Raw genomic sequence first — 17,186 nt, forward strand, 5'->3', positions numbered from 1 at the left:
TGTAATTTCTTTAAGTAGTCATCAGTCATAGTTCTCCAATCTCCTTGAAGGATATTCTCCTCCGCTGTGTTACAGATGGCTGTAGCCACTCACTTGTATACATCTCTTCTGACTTCCTCAGATTTGAACCAAACATTTCAAATGTGGATTCATCACTCCATGAGGCCTGTGGCCCCTGACTTTCGGGCCAGTTCTTGTGTAATTTGGCATACCTCAGCCTTTTCTCCTCATTTCTCTTCCTCAGAAATTGGCTTCTTGACAGCCACACTTCGATTGAGACCTTCTTGATGAGGCTTTAGAAAACTAAAGGGCCTTGTGTCAGGTCTTTGCTGGATTTATTTTTCTATTTCTAAGTTGTCTGTTATGTGTAGACACAACCCTGAATCTCCCTTGAATTAGTTGCCTTTTTCATGCTCGAATGATTTACAGCGGAGTATTAGGTGGCTTACAAATAAACATTCCTCTGAAAATGGCCAGGTACAACTACTAGACTGAAACTGAAAATCCCAAAGAAAGACTGCACAAAACCTCCAGAAAGCCTGAAGAGCTATTGCGCAATACCACATTAAAAATTACAAGAAAGTCTGGCTCCTTGGGAGAAATGAAGAAATGACAGGTGGCTCAAGACTTTTGCACAGCACTGTAAAGACTATACAGCCGCAACCATTTTTGCCTTTTAAGATTACCTGTTGAATATCATTTAGGCTTAAGCATGACATGCCTGAGGTCTGAAACTGTGTGACCAGTGGGTTGCGAAACTGTGAAATCGGATTTTCCTCGCGTCCCTGAAGGCGTCAGCTCCCCTCTGCTGGGATGTTCAGTGCCCTCCCTGTCCCCGCTGCTGCTGCCTGCTGCCCAGGCTGGCTGCTGGGCTCGGGATGACGCCACCTCTCGCTCCGCCCCGGCGCAAACTCGCTCCCTGCGTTCATTTCATTCCTCTTCTCATTCCGAGCATTCTTCGCATCTCTGTCAGTGCGCGAAGCGATTCACCTACACCTTCCTGGCTGGCCCAGAAACATCAGAATAACTTGACATAGTATTCAAAATACCCAGTAACATTACATTACCAAAAGAAAGGGGCATTTTTATATGAGATATCAATTACGAGGTAAGTTTCAATGGTAGTTACAGGCATTCAAAGTGGGTTGTAGACTTCAGTTCATTTGGGGAGGAGGGGGGTGGGTTAGTTTACGTATTTCTTTCTCTTTTTTTGGAAATGCTGCACAGTGTATTAAAAATGTTGGCTTTATTTAGTTGTTTAATATTTATCCCACAGCGTGAAGTAACGTTAGGTCGTTTGTTTCCTTCGCGGAGATAGATGGCCGCTGTTGCAACAGGGTGCTCACTTTGAACACTCACTGTTGTAGCCTATGGCTTTGACACAGCAGCGAAAATCTTTGACATTTTTCACATTTTTTGAAAAGAAGCCTGGTCATACGCCCCTATAAAAGCCTCGGAAGCCGTTTGCCCCCGTGTCAGATTGTCAGAAACTCGCAGTGGGATTCGGGATGAACTAAAAACACACTGTACGAATAACAGTTTTTGGACAAGATGACGGTTGAAAACGTTGCTGTTTTCCTCTCCGTAGTTGGCTCAGCCGGGAGTTGTTGGAGATTTCACCGGAGCATTTTCGGACCACCTCGAAGAAGAAAACACTGTGGCGAGACTTGTTGCTTCAACGCGTTTGACGGTGCTTTTTCGAATCGTCATCTAAGTTTTGTGTAAGTATTTTTTTTATTTTTATGTTATTTTTTTATTTTCAAAGGTTTGTTGGTGTGGTGCTCTCCATGTTGTCACTTTATCCGAGGAAACCGATTGCTGAACGGGGAAGGGGAAAGATTAACCCAAACTCCTTTTATTGTTTCATTTTGAGGGCTTCATTAAAGCTCCTCTGGAGAGCCCCAGGGCTAACTTATGCCTCCAAAACTACCAAGCTGAAAAAAAAAAATCTGTAATAATATGTAGTTTTTTGGTCACTTGAGCGCTTTTCTGTGGTTTAAAATAGCCTTAAAAGGTCGCCTTTAATAATGAAAATTGTCTTTAAAAAGGATCTTGAATTAGCAGCTGGAGTTTGTGTACATTTATGGGGTTTCCTTTATTGTTGTCCCTTCCCTTCCTTTAATTTGGGAAATGCCTGCTCAGCTAAAACTGCAGGCCAGCTGGAGGAGTTTTACTCCTTACAATGATTTCATCCACTTAACTTTTTCTGGACCTCCCTGGATGGAAACATGGCCCTTATACAGAGAGAGCGATGAGAATTAGATCAAAGCTTTCATTATCTTAGGTTCAAGTTGCACTAAAATACTGTGATTTGTTTCCACTTTGTTGTCTACTCAGTATTTGCTGCTTCAGATGGTTGGCTTTGCTTTGCACAAACGGGTCGTCAGACCACAGTTGACACAACTCTGATAGTGTTGACACAAGTCAGTGAAGGTGCTTCTACTGTAATAATTTTGCAGAAATTTCTAATTTATTCTCTCGTGAGATCTCCAGCCCTTTTTGTGTCTCACTTCTCTTGACATCACTTGGCTTCAGTAGTATTTTATAACCAGCTTTAGGAAAATAACGAAGCAATTGCCTCCTGAAAAAGCTAATTTTGTCAAAGTAGCTGATTTGTATTATTGTAAGCTTTGCAGGAGAGGTGACAACTGAGAAAATGGGTGAAAAAAACCTGCCGAAGCTTTAAAAATAGCTTGTTGAACAAAATCCACTTTCCATCACTACTACTGCTACTACTACTACTACTACAAGTTTCTGGCTGAAGCACTTACAGCCTCCCACCTCTTTCCACCTTTTCCACTATTTAATGTGAAAGCAGCTGGTTATAACAAGCGCACATGCACTCTGCTTTTCGCAATGTAAAACAAGCATTTTCTCACAGCAAACTCGGTGTAACTTTTTGCAAATAAAGGGCCGAAAACACATGGAAAAAAGAGACTGTTATTTATTAAATTCATCTGAAAGGGCTGCTATAATTTAATGGAAACAGTTTAAATGCAGTGAGGTGTAACACACACACACACACACGTCACAGTATAAATCTGCTTGCTTGGAAGAAAAAAAAAATCTGGGATTGAAAAAGATGCTTTGTTTTCAGCTTATGCAACCAGTGGACCTGTTGGACGGAAGCCTGCATAACATTTGTGCAAGAATAGGATGTTGTCTTTGTTTGACCCAATGAAGCTTTACATCTGAAACTGGCAGGTTTTAAACTCCCTTTTTGCTTTGAACCACCACAGTGCTGAGAAAGCAGTACCTGTTGATCGCTAGACTGCAGCACACAGCCAGGTTTTTCAGTGCATCAGCATCAGTCTATACTTTTAAACATTTGGAATTAGCCCAGGAAGCATGTCAGGATTGTGTGGCTCATATTAAGGTGAAATTTAAGCAGATGCAGATAATTATCCTAATGAGAGTAGTGTTGTTTGGTTATATTGTCTTTGTTCCTATCCGCTGCCTTATTGAGGTCAGAGGGTAGGACTGGAGAGAGTGTGGTCTATTTGCTGTGAAGTGAGGACAGAATAATGTGCTTTTGTCAAGCACAGTGGACAGGGTTACTTCTGGAACAAAGTGAGACTCTTCTTTTCTTCTGTTGACCTTCAGAGAGCTGAATTTTGGCTGAGCACTTGTCACATCATCAGTCTACAAGAAACTATGACGTATATATGAATTAAAAAATTTAATTTTCCCTGTCGCTGATGAATGGTCTAGCTGAGCCTGGTGTCATGCATATACACAGTCTCCCATGAAGCCTTGATAGTGACAGAATATGACCGTAATTACTCATGACACTCGTACTTCAGCTATAACTGCAGTTACCTGTGGTGATCCAGCCTGCAAGGTTACGAGAGTGATGCAGAACAGAAAGGCCCTCTTCGCTACAGAAGAAGCACCAGGTCTGCCTTTACTCACTGATACTACAATAATCAGTTCAGTTTGAGAATAATCTCAAATGCTTCCTGACTGTTTGGATTAATAGCACATTAAGCGATACAGTCACTGCTAATTGACTGCTGGAGAGAAGTTCCTGTGTACTCTGTGCCACAGAGCATCATTGTTTTTAGCTTCCTCAGATGCCATCTGATTTATAAATAGCTTTTATTAGAGTCCTAATGCAAACAGAGCTATAATCATACATTAGGTTACAAATGATCACGGATAGAGGTGGAAGATTGTATCGATGCAGTTTAGAAAAAGATTTACAAAAAGAGAGAGAGAGAGCTTGCATGTGAGTCATGTGTGGGAAAAAGCGCCATGGCCGCAAGTTTGATGTCGGCATTTTGCAATGGCTTATTTTGATAAAGAAAAGGCTTTGGAATTGATAAGCTCGAAGGCTGGGGGATTCTGAAGGATGGACAGTTTGGAACCAGTTCACTGTTTCGGCACTCCCACATGTAGTCACGTAGTCCCAACCTGAATTCAAAGTGATAGTTATTTGGTACCTCAGTGGCATTGACACAGTGTAATAACGATCAGCATTTTTTTTTTTTGTTATTTTTTGCAAAAAAATGGACTATGGCTTTCAGCAGTTGTTGTTTACTAGTGTGTGCGCGCGCGTGTGTGTGTGTTGTTGAGATAAAGGGTCATGTTTTGCAAATCCAAAGGAAAAAAAAAAGATTATCCATAGACATAAATTTTGTCTTTTACATGATCTCGTTCATGCTTGGGTGTGTGGTTTTTTTTTTTTTTTTTTTTTTTTTGTATGTTTGTTTTTCCATTCGTATAAAGTACAGATGAAAAAGAGATACATGTAGAAACAACAGTGCAACGAAGCATGTTTTCTATTTGTGGCTGTGCAGATGCTCATGGGAATGCGATCACATTATGTGTCCCGTATTTTTAATTGAAATGCTAATACACACTATTATTATTATTTTTTTGTTATGAAAATTCTAGGCTTGAAAAAGATCTCTGATCTGTAATTGAATCTAGACACGGAGATATTAATTGTGTAATTAGATGTGATGTGTGGCAGGAGTTGAATCGCATCAAAACATCAGCGTTTTCCATGGTCAAAACACCCTTTAAAAAGAGGATACTCCTGCAGGCTTCCAGACTGTGTGTGCCCTGAGGTAAACCCTGGTCTAGAAAGGGAATTTTAGAGTATGCGCTGCTGCTCAGCAGTTTGAGCAGGGCCCACTGAGGCCAGCGGAGAGTGCCACCAAAAAGGAAAAGCTGGCTCAAAGCCACTGACGTCATCTAAGTAAATCTGCTTCAGTACTGCAGCCATAAAATGACTGCCAGCTACCGAACGCACTTTGGCTCTGTCAACCACCTTAGTGCAACACAGTCCCCCCCGTTCCTTACTTATGGAAGGCTGTGTTTAAGTTTACTTACATTTTGCTGGAGTAGTAGCAGATGTCTGTTCATTCAAAAAGAACAAGGCAAGTCTGAGGCTTTGTAGTTTTAAATAAAGCACCGAATGATTGAGCTTCTCTCACCCTTTGAAGTCGTACCACTTTAATATTGCAGTCTTATAATGCTTACCATATGGCAATCTCAATTATTAGTTCTGGAAAAAGGCATTTAGAATTCACGGTGTCATAACCGCTCGTTATTGATGTGTTTCTTAGACACTTGGACTTTGTCTGCAGTTCTTATATGAAAGCAGGAAAAAAAAAGACAAATGAGCTCTGCTTCATGGTAAAACACAGACAAAAAGCAATATGTACTCTGAATCATTTCATGAGTCAGTTTCTGAAACCACTATAAACATTTTTTGCTCTTAACCGCAATGAAAGCAGGAAATCTCGGCTTCAACAACTTCCTTTCTCAGTGCCGACCATAGTAGAGGCAGTGGTGTTCGGCTTCTCCGCTAGTTGAAGGAAATCCATGGAACAAAGGCGCACTGTCACTTCATTTACTGAAACTGTGTATAACTTGTGGCATGTATTCAAATGTGGGTTATTTTGTTCGTACTCCCCATGCACCTCTTGTAATAAATTCTCACAAGACCTTTCGTCGATGGTCGCTGTAGTAGTGTCGTGACTGACACAGATCAGCCAGGCTTTTTCTGCCCTCAAGGTGACCTGGATTCAGAGAAGGCACACGTAGATTGGAAGGCAAGCTCCCAACATTAATATGCGGGCTGTACCCGGTAAATTAGTTTGGAATCTGAGCCAGGATGCTGCAGTGGAGAGCAGTGCGGTCCAAACTTTTTGTGTGTGTGTGTGTCTGTTTAGTCTTTTGAATTGGCCCAAATAGTGGACATTTTCAACTAGGAGGTGTTTAATTGTAATTACATCATTAACACATGGAAGCGGGTTTATTAACGAACAATACAGCTTTCAGTAAACCACGAGAACGTATGTAGTGACAGTATTTTTAAACATAAATAAAGACAAGGTTAAACTCAAACTGTGTTAGTTCATGCCCTCACACCAAACCAAAGTAATACTCACATAAATGCAGCTGCATTAGAAACTCCCACCCCTGAGTAGTACAACCAATAGCTGGAATCAAATTACAGGGATATATATTCATATCTTACCGTAAAGTCCTCTGTTTTGACTCACTTTTCTCCAAGCTCTCTCCTTTTTTTTTTTTTTTTCCTACTACTGTTTGAAAGTGAAGCTAAACCAAACAGCTCCATTTGCCCTCAAACACCATCAGTAAAATTGTCCTCCACTGCTGATTGTTGGCGGCGTCAGTTCAATCCCAGTTGTTGGAAATTTTTTCCTTGCTTTTAAATATTTGAAAACACAAAAACGCTCATTCGCCTGTATTCACATTGCATGGCAACAACTGCAAGATTTTTCTGACTTCGCACACTAGCCTGTTCTTGTTTTCTGGTGTACAAATATGGAAGACTGCATCTTACTGTAGTGTTTTCCTTGTAATAAGCAATGAAAGAAGTATATATTTCTAAATGGTTTAGTGCATTAATCCTAGACATTTGTAAAGAACAAGAAAAATGTAACTTTTTAAAAAGAACATTTTAGGATGTAGCTAAATAAGAAAGTTAAGAAAACCTGACAAATTCCCACTGATGCAAAATCATAGCATCAAATAAAAAAAACGTTTACCTGTTGAATACAATCTCTGTATGGATGGGGTTAATCTATCCATCCATTCAGTATCGTCGAGGAGATCGCCCATCCCAGCCGTCACAGGACAAAAGACTGTTGTAAAATTGAAAGACAGAACATTTGAGTTACATTTTGCTTGGTTTGTCAACACTTTCTATACCTTTTTGGACACCTTCATTGACGGGGGGAGTCCAGTGTGGTATGCAAGAGTTGTCAAGGCAAAAAAAAAAAGGAGAGGAAAAGATGACAACAGAGAAAAAGGAGAAACGTGTATATAAGGGGACAAATGAAGACTGGAGATGCAGAAGAAAAGAGATGAAAGTCGGTGTGAATTGGCAGCGCCAAATGCAAATGGTGGCCTTCATGCTCATCACTGTGATTTGTTTTTTCATGCCCGTCCGCACGCGTCCTGGATGAGCCAGCAGCCAGCCCTCTGCCTGCTCTGCTCTCATAACTGTCAGGAGATCCTTTATCTGACGAACCTTTATTTACAGCTTTAATTTCCTGAGCTTTATGTGTTCCTCTCGCACTCCACACCACTCTGACATGGGTGTATGCCGTCTGGTATGCACTGCAAATTTTTGATAGGCAAATGTCCCCTGAGCTTTCATTACGTTTCGTGTCTGAATGGTAAATTGTGTTTTCTTTTTCCTTTTTGTTTATATGTAATGTTTTTGATATTACTGGCAGAGCAGGGATGTGTCCTCAGAAGGAGAGATTTTTGTCTCTGAGATTTACAGTCAATTTTTCCCTCTGCTGTGCAAGTGGAAGACCTTTAGCGTTGCCTCTTTTCTCGGCTGACGACGCATCTGATGTTGTCCAGATCATGTTGTTGTTTTTACCTGTTTCACAGTCTGAGACAGGTAGAGAGGGCTGCTCTGACAGAACCTGTAAATCAATCTCAAACAAAGATTGATCCCACAGTGGCCTGATGGTTGCTGGGTAGTGGGATGAAGACCTCAGATTTGAGAGAGATGATAGCAGACAGATTCACAGCACTTAAGCTTGGAAGTTCAAAGAGGCATGAAATAAACACTGGGTCTTTGCCAATAACAGAGGGAGCATAAGAAAGCTTTGGAAATTGATATTGGAAGCCTTAATTATTCTTTTTAAAAATGTTTTTTGAGACTTATCAATTAAACTTGAATGAAAACCACATTTCGTAAGGTTGCCTTTAAATATTTTGATTCCTCCCTTTTTTCCCACTTAGAGTTTGGACTTGGGTTGCAACCCTTTAGTTGATATGAAAGAACTTTGAACAGTCAGTGCATGCATCCACTTCACTTCGAGCTGGTTAGTTTTTATTTTAGTGTGTTTTGTATCTCAAGGTCCTCAAAGGCCTGCTGTGAAAGACTTCATTCCACAAACATGCCTTCTTCAAGGTAATTAATTTGTTTTTAATGACTGAATGTGGAATTTCAATAACGTCTGTCTTTGTAAATGTTCATAGTTAGTTGCGTGTTGCCTGGAATATTTTTAACATTGCTGTAATAATTACGCAGGGGCCAGAATATGTCTTCACAGCATGCTAAAAATGTTTTGAAATCACATGGTAATTATAGTTTTACACACTGTGGCCTTAGCTACTGTGGGCCATTATGGGGTGCACAAAAGTCATTCAGAGAATTATTATTGCACCCTCTGAGATAACGGCACAAAAGAACTCCACATGGAAAATTACATTTGAGACCTCTCATCTGCTATTTCATTACCTTGCTCTGTCTGATGGGTGAAATGGGTTCTCTTAATTTAAGGAGCTGAATTCCAGCTTGGTGAGTGGTTTATGTAATCTTGCAGTAAGTGTAATTTCCCATAATTCCATGTCACACCTACTACTCTGCTTAGCTACCACATTCACTTATTGCATTGCAGGCCATCTTTACCCTGCATCTCACAAATAAGACCATTTCTATGGTGTACACCCTGCAAAGACAGAAGTATGCAATTATCTGTAAGCCAAAAGTGTTTCTACGGGTGACATTCATACCCTCTTTTGACAGGCGTAATTAGTCTTCAAATTCTAAGGCACTAAGAGACCGTCTTCATTGACAACTGCCAGGTTATTCACATTTTTCACACAGCAAAACTATCTAGTCCTTTGCATGCAGTTTAGCCAGGTAATTTGAGCTGCAGCACATCGGTGTATTTGTTCAGAATTGACTGTTTTCAAACAATTTTGCTAACATGTCAGACTGCACATCAGCAGTTTATGGTACATTTAATCATAATAAAAGCATTCATTTACACTGAAAGAAAGATCTTGGCAGCACACTGGTGATAAGGGCATTAGCTTTATTTGTGTTTTGTCACATTCGAGCGTCATGTTGCTTCACATAACCTGTTTGAAACCTCATGGGTTCAAACGTCGATTTGGCCTAAAGACCACGGACGACCTATCCTATAAGCGTATCTTTTCTTTATTTATGGACTACAGTTCTGCCTGCAGGTTTAGTTTGAATGTATGTGATCATACAATTAATCATCTGTGTGGTAGCTTGAAAAAAAAAATGCGGTCATTTCATCTCAGGGCGAGAGAGCCAGCTCAAAAATCTCTTAATGCATCCTGTTTTCACTCTGATTTCATTTTTGATTTCATCTTCAGAGCTTTGATGTTTCTTTCATGCTGGTCACCATGCTGTCGTTCATTCAGATTTGTTTTTAAGTTAAAAGACTTGTTATGCTTTTCCTGACCACCTCTCTCCTTATGTCACAACCAATAACACTTTTGCTTAGTTGATTTTAAAAGCATCCTGTTTACCTCCACACTGTGATATAAAACAGTCAGATAACCCACCCTTCATATAAACTTCCATGTGACTGTTCGGGGCCATATATGACCTCAGCCATATATTTATGGGTCATTCTGATATTTTTAATTCTAAAAAGTGTTTCCTACCCTGAATTTTGCAGTCTGCTTCTATGATCTTTTATAGTTTTTACAAAAACAGACCCATCGATGTGGCAAGATAAATTGAGTGGGGTCATTTATCACCTTGGAAATACATGTATGCTTTTTAACATTACATCATTACATGGTCAAGTGTTTCTGTGGCCCGTGGCTAAGAGGCCGATGCTTTAACAGCCAAAGTGATCATGAAAACAATCAGGCTGATTCATTCATTGTTGGATAAAAATGATGGAAAATGTTGACTGCTTATTGTTTAGAAAGTTTTAGAAGCGCTGCTACATTAAAGGACATGCTGTTATGATGACAACGTTTTATGTGAAATGGATAGCGTATAAAATATTATGGGGTCATGAATTACCCCACTCAATCATTATAGTTACTATAGCTTGTTTGCTGGAGGGTTAACAAGTAATGTTTAACTTATCAAATTATATGTTAGTTTAGGTGAAATTCTATTTTATTGTCATTAAAAAGTACATTACTCAAACAATGAAATGAACAAACAACGTGCACATGCATATAGAATACATTTACAATATGTACAAGAATTCACAGCATTTCTATGCAGTGTGTGTATGTGGTGTTCATGTAAGTGTGCATATGGATATTTTTAGCATTGGCGAACCTGAATGATCTCTTTATCTAGTCGCCATACATCTGTCATTTTCAGCCGCCAAGTTCAAGTTAAGGGAAGTTTCTAAGAAGAGTGATGGCATTAATAATGCTTTGCAGTTTACTAGGCATGTTTAAGAAAGCATTGGAATAAAAATTTGTACAGATTTGCAAGAAAAGCAAGAGCAAGAAATGACTCAGATTATTCTGTTCGAAACGGGTGAACAAAGATAAAACTGCTCGTGCCGCTGGAAAAAGTGACAAGAAGGTAAAAGCCAGTTTGGGGTTGTGTTTTTTTTTTCTTCTCTTTCAGATCCTTTTAAAGTTGTTGTAAATCCATCTAGATAGTGTTGTGTGCCAGCAGCCTGTGCCAGTAGTTTTGGATGGATGACCTGAAGGAAGATGCAGATTATCAACACTCAGCTACATAGTTTCTGGCCAAAAGTGATGGTTTTAGAGCCTCTGTGTGCCCTTTAGACACTCTTCCCTCTCTTTTGAGAGTGGGCTTGAAGTTTAAACTCATTTTATTCTTTGTTGCCAGGTTCAGCGTGTTGTTTGTGCTGCTTGACTTGCTTTGTTTTCCCTCAGCTAATCATCAGCATCCAGAAGACACATTTGCTCTCATATTATGAAAAAGCCCTGTGGAGAAACATTGTTAGTGGAGTAATTTCTGCAGAAAAGAAGCATTAATGCTTGTCCGCAGAGTGAGACATGCTCAGCAATTTCAGCAGCTTCAAGATATTTAAAAAAAATAAATTAGTTTTCCTCTCTAAATGCATTTAAATATGTCTCAAAGTATGGGCGGGGCAAATGAATCCAGCTGTTATTTTGTTTCTCTGTTAATAAGAGCTAAGTCTGGAATTTTTAATAATCAAAAGGTTAATGGAGATATACATTTTACTTATGGTTTTATTCCAAGGTGCGATGTAGAATAGGCTCTTCTTCCACAGGTTTGAACTCTGACACATTGATGCTTTTAATAAGGCAGTTCATGTTCAGGTTTTCTTCTCTCTCACTTCGCTGATATTGTGAACATCACAGGAAAAGTGCTGATAAATGATTGTGAGCTGGCCTGATTTTCTACCCATTTGTTGTCAGATGTATTCAGATGGTGCTTTTATTAAAAAAAAAAAAAAAAAGGAGTTAAAGAGAAAGTAAAGAAAATAAAGCTACTTAGGAAAAAAAAAGTTATTTTAATTAAATTATTCATGCGTTAGTGTCTAAGATGAGTGTATTGCTGTATTAGAAAGCACCAAGAAGTGAGATTATTAGTAAGAATAGAGAGTAGCAGTTACTTGAAATATCATAATCAAATTTTATAATATTGGAAATATTGTTCACTACAAAACTGTGGTAACAGAAGCCTTAATAGACACTTGCTTTGGTTGACTCAGAAGTTGGTTTGAGAATAAATCACCCATGTTGTCAGCACTCACTGTCCTAGCAGTTAAATACCACACTAACTTTAATTATTCCCATTCCAGATGTGTCCTCGGTTGTTAGTAATTTGGTGAATTTCAATAGATTCTCATCCAGATGCATTTTTTTTTTTTTAATTCCCATGTTGACGATGACAGATGTTACAAGATATTACAAACCCTTATGTGCTCATTGTAAATGCATTATAGGCTTTCATGAAGCTCATATTTATACATTTTAAGCCCAACATTTTCCATCAGGCATTGCTGATATAATGTTATTATAGCTCTTCAAACGTTTTTGGTCTTTGCAATGTTTGGAGGAAGGCGCATGCACAGGATGGGAAGCATGATGGAGAAAACCACACTGTCTCTAAAGACAGATTAAAGTATCACTTTACCAACCATAGCATACCACAACAGAGAACCAGTGTTCCTACAAAACATAACAGAAGACACAAAACATGCCTGTCAGCTTATTGATGAAAGAGGGTTAGATTTTAAAGTTGAGGTATATTTATTTTTACTTGGATTCGATTTGTTGCAGTTGTGCTTTTACAAATGTGGAAAGAATGTTTCATTAGACTAGATACGAGGAGACTGGGCGCTTGCTGCTCGAGCTTCATGAGGACATGGGCGAGCGTTTTTCTTCAGAAAGATATTTTGCAATAAAAATGTAAGCTGGATTCGATTATGAGCACAGATAATCACTTGGTTGGGCTAAGAGGAGCACATCCAGAAAGAGGTTCAGCCCTTTAGTGGTTGAAATGGGAACGTTTCCCCTCCCTCATCAGTTTGTGAGTTGGTTCTGCAGCGTCAGCAGTCAGCACACAAAAACGGAATTCAGTAAAAGCTCTCTCTCCCTCTGCTCTCTGGGAGTTTTTTTCCCCAACAGCTTGCTCCCATCCCCCCTTTCCCCCTCATGAACTGACATGCTGGAAGAAACATATGCTACTATTCCCACTTCCTGACAGCTTGTGCTGCTTGAATAGGATCTTGCTCAGGGAGGAAGCAGTTGTCTGGAAAGTGTGGAGGGATTAGGGCCATAGAGAAACCTCAGTCAGTTGTTAGCATATAATGTCAAATGTGAAATTACTTTTGATTGTGAATTAAGCATACACTCTGAGATTTTTCAAAGTGTTCTTTGAGGCATGAAGAAGAAAGAAAATTGCTCACTGCCGAATTTGCTTACTTTTACAACAGATGTGTGGGGATGACACACTTTTTACTCAATGAGTATAAACACTGGATTTATGATTCACAGTACTGTATTGCTTTATTGAGCCCATAGCCCAATATCCAGTTATCGAATTAGTATGTTTTAGTGAAGTCTAAAAGAAGCACTTTACACAGGCTGACTGAAGCAGAAGCACAGTGTAGACGACCGCATTGATCTGGATACAAAAGGCTGAAGTAAGTCTGGTTTATGCAGCCTATCAGGGTCATTCCTCGTCACCTATCCGTCATACGAGACCTATACAAACTCATCAGTGGTTTAACTATTTGTTATCTGCAAAGTATACCTTTCAAGGAATTGGCTATATAGCTTGCCTTTTAGGATGTCTTATTCTTCCATGCATGCTGTCTAACCTGTTTGCCTGAGCTGTGTTTGACTTCCTAGCTGTGATGCTGTCAATGATTTAGCACATTTGGAAAATACTAAATTCTAAGAGGACATTAGCAGTCTTCTAATGTTTTAAGATGATAACCATACCCTAACTCTATGTTTTGGAGAAAGGCCAAATGGACTAGTTTTTTAAATGTGTTTCAGGATTATTATTTGTCTCCATTCTGATTGTTAAAACTTGGGAAAAACGTTTAATAAAAAAAAAAAAAAAAAAGACTTTTAAATTGCCTAAGGTTAGCATTAAGGTTGAGGTCTGTCTTTGTTCCCTTTTAAAGTCTACATTTACAGTTTTGTGTTCTTGCTCTTTATTAGCCTGTTAAACATCATACTGTCTTATACATACCAAGTATAAATTCATCCTTTACATAATGAATGATCTGCGAGGAACCTGTAGACTCACTGCCCACGCTCAATACAGAACAAATGGGTATTTGAATTCTGATATTTCTTTAGGTTATTTAACCACCTCATCAAACGTCCCTTGGAGTCCTTGATCAGACCCTGGCTCTTGATGTCACTTTGTGCTAAATGTTTTCAGAAGAAGGCAAAACGTTTCATACTGACCACAGTGCTGGATCTTATTACGCTTTAAAATACCAGTCAGAACATTCATAAATGTTGTAATGTGTATATACTATATAGAATAGTTTGTGTTACAGGTTTCACATTACTTGATATTGCTGTCTTGGCACAATGACAGGCGCCTCTTTATTAGCTGCATGTTCACCAGGAGCTTGTTGGTCTTGTTAGTAGCCACTGGTGAGATGAGACTTTCTCCAGCTGTGTGAGCAGCTTGGCTCCAGCTCCTATGTGTTGCTCAAATGTCTGATTCCCTTATGCCACCATAGTTGCTGCGGCTGACTGGAGATGTTAGCGCTACGGATTAGTAGTCACAATGTTTTTTTTTTTTTTTTCTTTGTCTTTCATTTATTATTGTTTTCATATAAATGTTTCTCTTCACAGTCACTGGTATACACATTTACACCTTCAAGCTGCCAGCTACAACCACAGTCTTCCTGTTGTCCACTAAAGACTTTGAGACTGGGCGCTTTAGCTCAGCGCCGGTGGTAATGAGGCATGTCGATGCTTTTTCCCTAGAGGAATCAAACTAGCAACTTTTCTGACAGCATTGACTTTGTACTTGTTACAGCTCATAGGAATATATAGAGCTAAGAGCAGTTGCACAGGTGCTGAATAAAGGGGAAAAAATAAATTTCCAAGACCTTTACACTATGCATTGCCATTTAATTAGCAGGAAGTCCATGAGAGAAAATGTTCAGCTGTTTAAACCCATAACATCCATTGTAAATCAATTCAACAACTTTCTTGGTGATGTCCAAGCTTCTTTAGCTGCTTCCACTCCATATTGTGCTCTTTACTAACTGTAAGCATTCTGTTTTTGAAGATGGTTCTCTGCTTTTCTGTTGCAGTAGTCATGATTTGCGGGTTTTTTTTGGGAATTCCAGGTCTCTCCCTAGTCTGCTCCAAGCTTCAGCTTGGAGAGCTCAACCGCCACAATTGATCCCAGCAGCTGGAGCGGCAGCGAGAGCCCTGCCGAGGACATGGAGAGGATGAGCGACTCGGCAGACAAGCCTGTGGACAATGATGCAGAGGGGGTGTGGAGCCCTGACATTGAACAGAGCTTCCAGGAGGCCCTGGCCATCTATCCTCCTTGTGGGCGCAGGAAAATCATCCTCTCTGATGAGGGAAAGATGTATGGTGAGTAAAAGTTGTTGCATGTGTAAGTGTGAGTTTTCACATTCATTATCTCTGCTGCTTTTATTTGCTTTTGGAGGTTTTGAGGACTATTTAAAAAATATATATATATTGACATCTCTCATATCTAAATACAAAGCTAGTATCAGCAGCTAATCACCATAGGGAAACATCTACCTGGAATTAAATGTAATTAAGGTGACAAGTTGTGTTTTTACAGGCATTTTGTGGGAAGTGATTCAGACTTGCTCATAAACCTTATCAAGACCAGCCTGTTGAGTGTTTGTATGGATCAGTTGTGAGTAAGGGTATTTTCCAAAGTGCTGCTCCTTTAAAAAGGAAAGACATGCTTCAGTTATGGCTGTGCCGAGCAACGTAAGACTGATGGTGACTATGATCATGGAGCCGTCACTCTGGTTCGCAGAAGTGCAAGTTTATAAGTAAAGCAGCATGAACTATTAGTCAGTAGCAGATGGTACTACGGCTGCCACCAGCTGTGCCCCCTCTCCTCCCACCACTCCCCCCTGTTCCTGGCTGGCCTGGGTGATGTCATGGAAAGAGGGAATATTTTCTCTCTGCGGTGTTGGACCGTCTCACAGCCTGTCAGTGTCAAGTGAAAGCAGAAAGCTCCTCTGAGCATTGGGTTGCAGCTGTCATGTGACCCCTCCGGCCAAACAAAATGTAAATTCTAGGAGTTGCAGCGAATCCCCTCAGTTGCCACTACAAAGATGTGGGCTCAAACAACAGGATCCTCCCCACTGTCTCTCCCTCCAAATCCCTGGTCCCCACACAGAGCGAGGCTGCCAGAGAAGCTGCCCCTCTGCTGTGGATTAAAGCATGAAAAATTATTTTTCTAGAGTTATAAATGAGCAATGCTAAGTGTAAGCCTTTTTTCGATTCAGTTGACATTCTCAGTATTATAAAAATGTTTTTCTCAAATGTCTTCAGATTGTGGTATTTTTGATTTCTTCTTTTTGACAAGTTTTAATTTTTAATTTTCATTTCCTGTGTCAAATGCTTAATTACAAAATCTTATATGTAAGTTGTGCCAATTAATGAAATTATTTGCACTGGTATGGATTTACCACAAACCGTCGCAAAACGCCGCTGCCCATAGCATGTTTTCTTTTTACATTTCCCAACAAGGCTATTGTCTAAGATATATTACGAAACCCCAGCAACAAATCCAAACAAATGTTTTGCTATTGTGGTGTTGAACCCACCTTAAAATCTGCTGAAGAGGCGACTGCAGGGTTGAATAGTGGTTGGGCCTGCCAGATGTGCTCCATATCTGGTTACAGATGGCTTGTCAGTAGCTGAGTGTTTGGGCTGTGCCCTGGTCTAACTGAATGAGAACTGTTTGTCACAGAAGTAAAATGATTTTCATGTGTAGATGCTGAAAAGGTTTGGCAGGGACGGCTACTACTGCATAATAATGTTGCAGAATTGTAGCAAAAAAGGAGCTAAATGCTTCTGTTCAGTTTTGGGGGAAAATTTTAAATTTTTTTAATAATTGAAGATGCAGTACCTGAAAAATATGATGTTGGTGATATCTTTCAGCCGATTTCACTGGGGAGCACACTGCTGCTGGTCTTTTGTACTGGTGCTTTCTCAAGTGGCAATGCTTGTTCTTCAGCCCTTCAATGTGTTGCTGCTTTTTAATGCCAATGTGACACTTTCCTAAAACCACTAAGATGCTGTGGGTTTCACTTAAAGACGAAAAAAGAAAATAGTTTTAATTTGAATAGGTTGCAGGAGTTCATTACTTTCATACCAATCTTTAGTGTTTCCCACAGACTTCGATTTGCAGCGTGGGCGCGCGTGCACGAGCGAGTGCGGGTGAACCAGCTGGTGGTTAAAGCATGAAACATGAGGCT

At 39.8% G+C, this 17,186-nt stretch overlaps 1 protein-coding gene across 7 annotated transcripts in view; it reads left to right on the plus strand.

Moving 5' to 3' along the window:
• The first annotated feature begins 894 nt into the window (after positions 1 to 894).
• Positions 895 to 17,186, plus strand: part of tead1b (TEA domain family member 1b) — a 49,369-nt gene continuing 33,077 nt past the window's right edge. The window contains exons 1-3 of one of the 7 annotated variants that reach the window (XM_084934270.1): positions 895 to 1,108; positions 1,589 to 1,721; positions 15,060 to 15,312. In XM_084934270.1, the coding sequence (XP_084790396.1) occupies positions 15,156 to 15,312 (157 nt within the window). In that variant the 5' untranslated portion in view covers positions 895 to 1,108; positions 1,589 to 1,721; positions 15,060 to 15,155. The remainder of the gene's footprint in view (positions 1,109 to 1,588; positions 1,722 to 15,059; positions 15,313 to 17,186) is intronic. The other 6 variants (XM_084934279.1, XM_084934287.1, XM_084934296.1 and 3 more) reach the window with 6 other exon arrangements.

Source organism: Perissodus microlepis, chromosome 1 (genome assembly GCF_051167445.1).
Source record: "Perissodus microlepis isolate ML-2025 ecotype Zambia chromosome 1, ASM5116744v1, whole genome shotgun sequence".
Lineage (NCBI taxonomy): Eukaryota > Metazoa > Chordata > Actinopteri > Cichliformes > Cichlidae > Perissodus > Perissodus microlepis.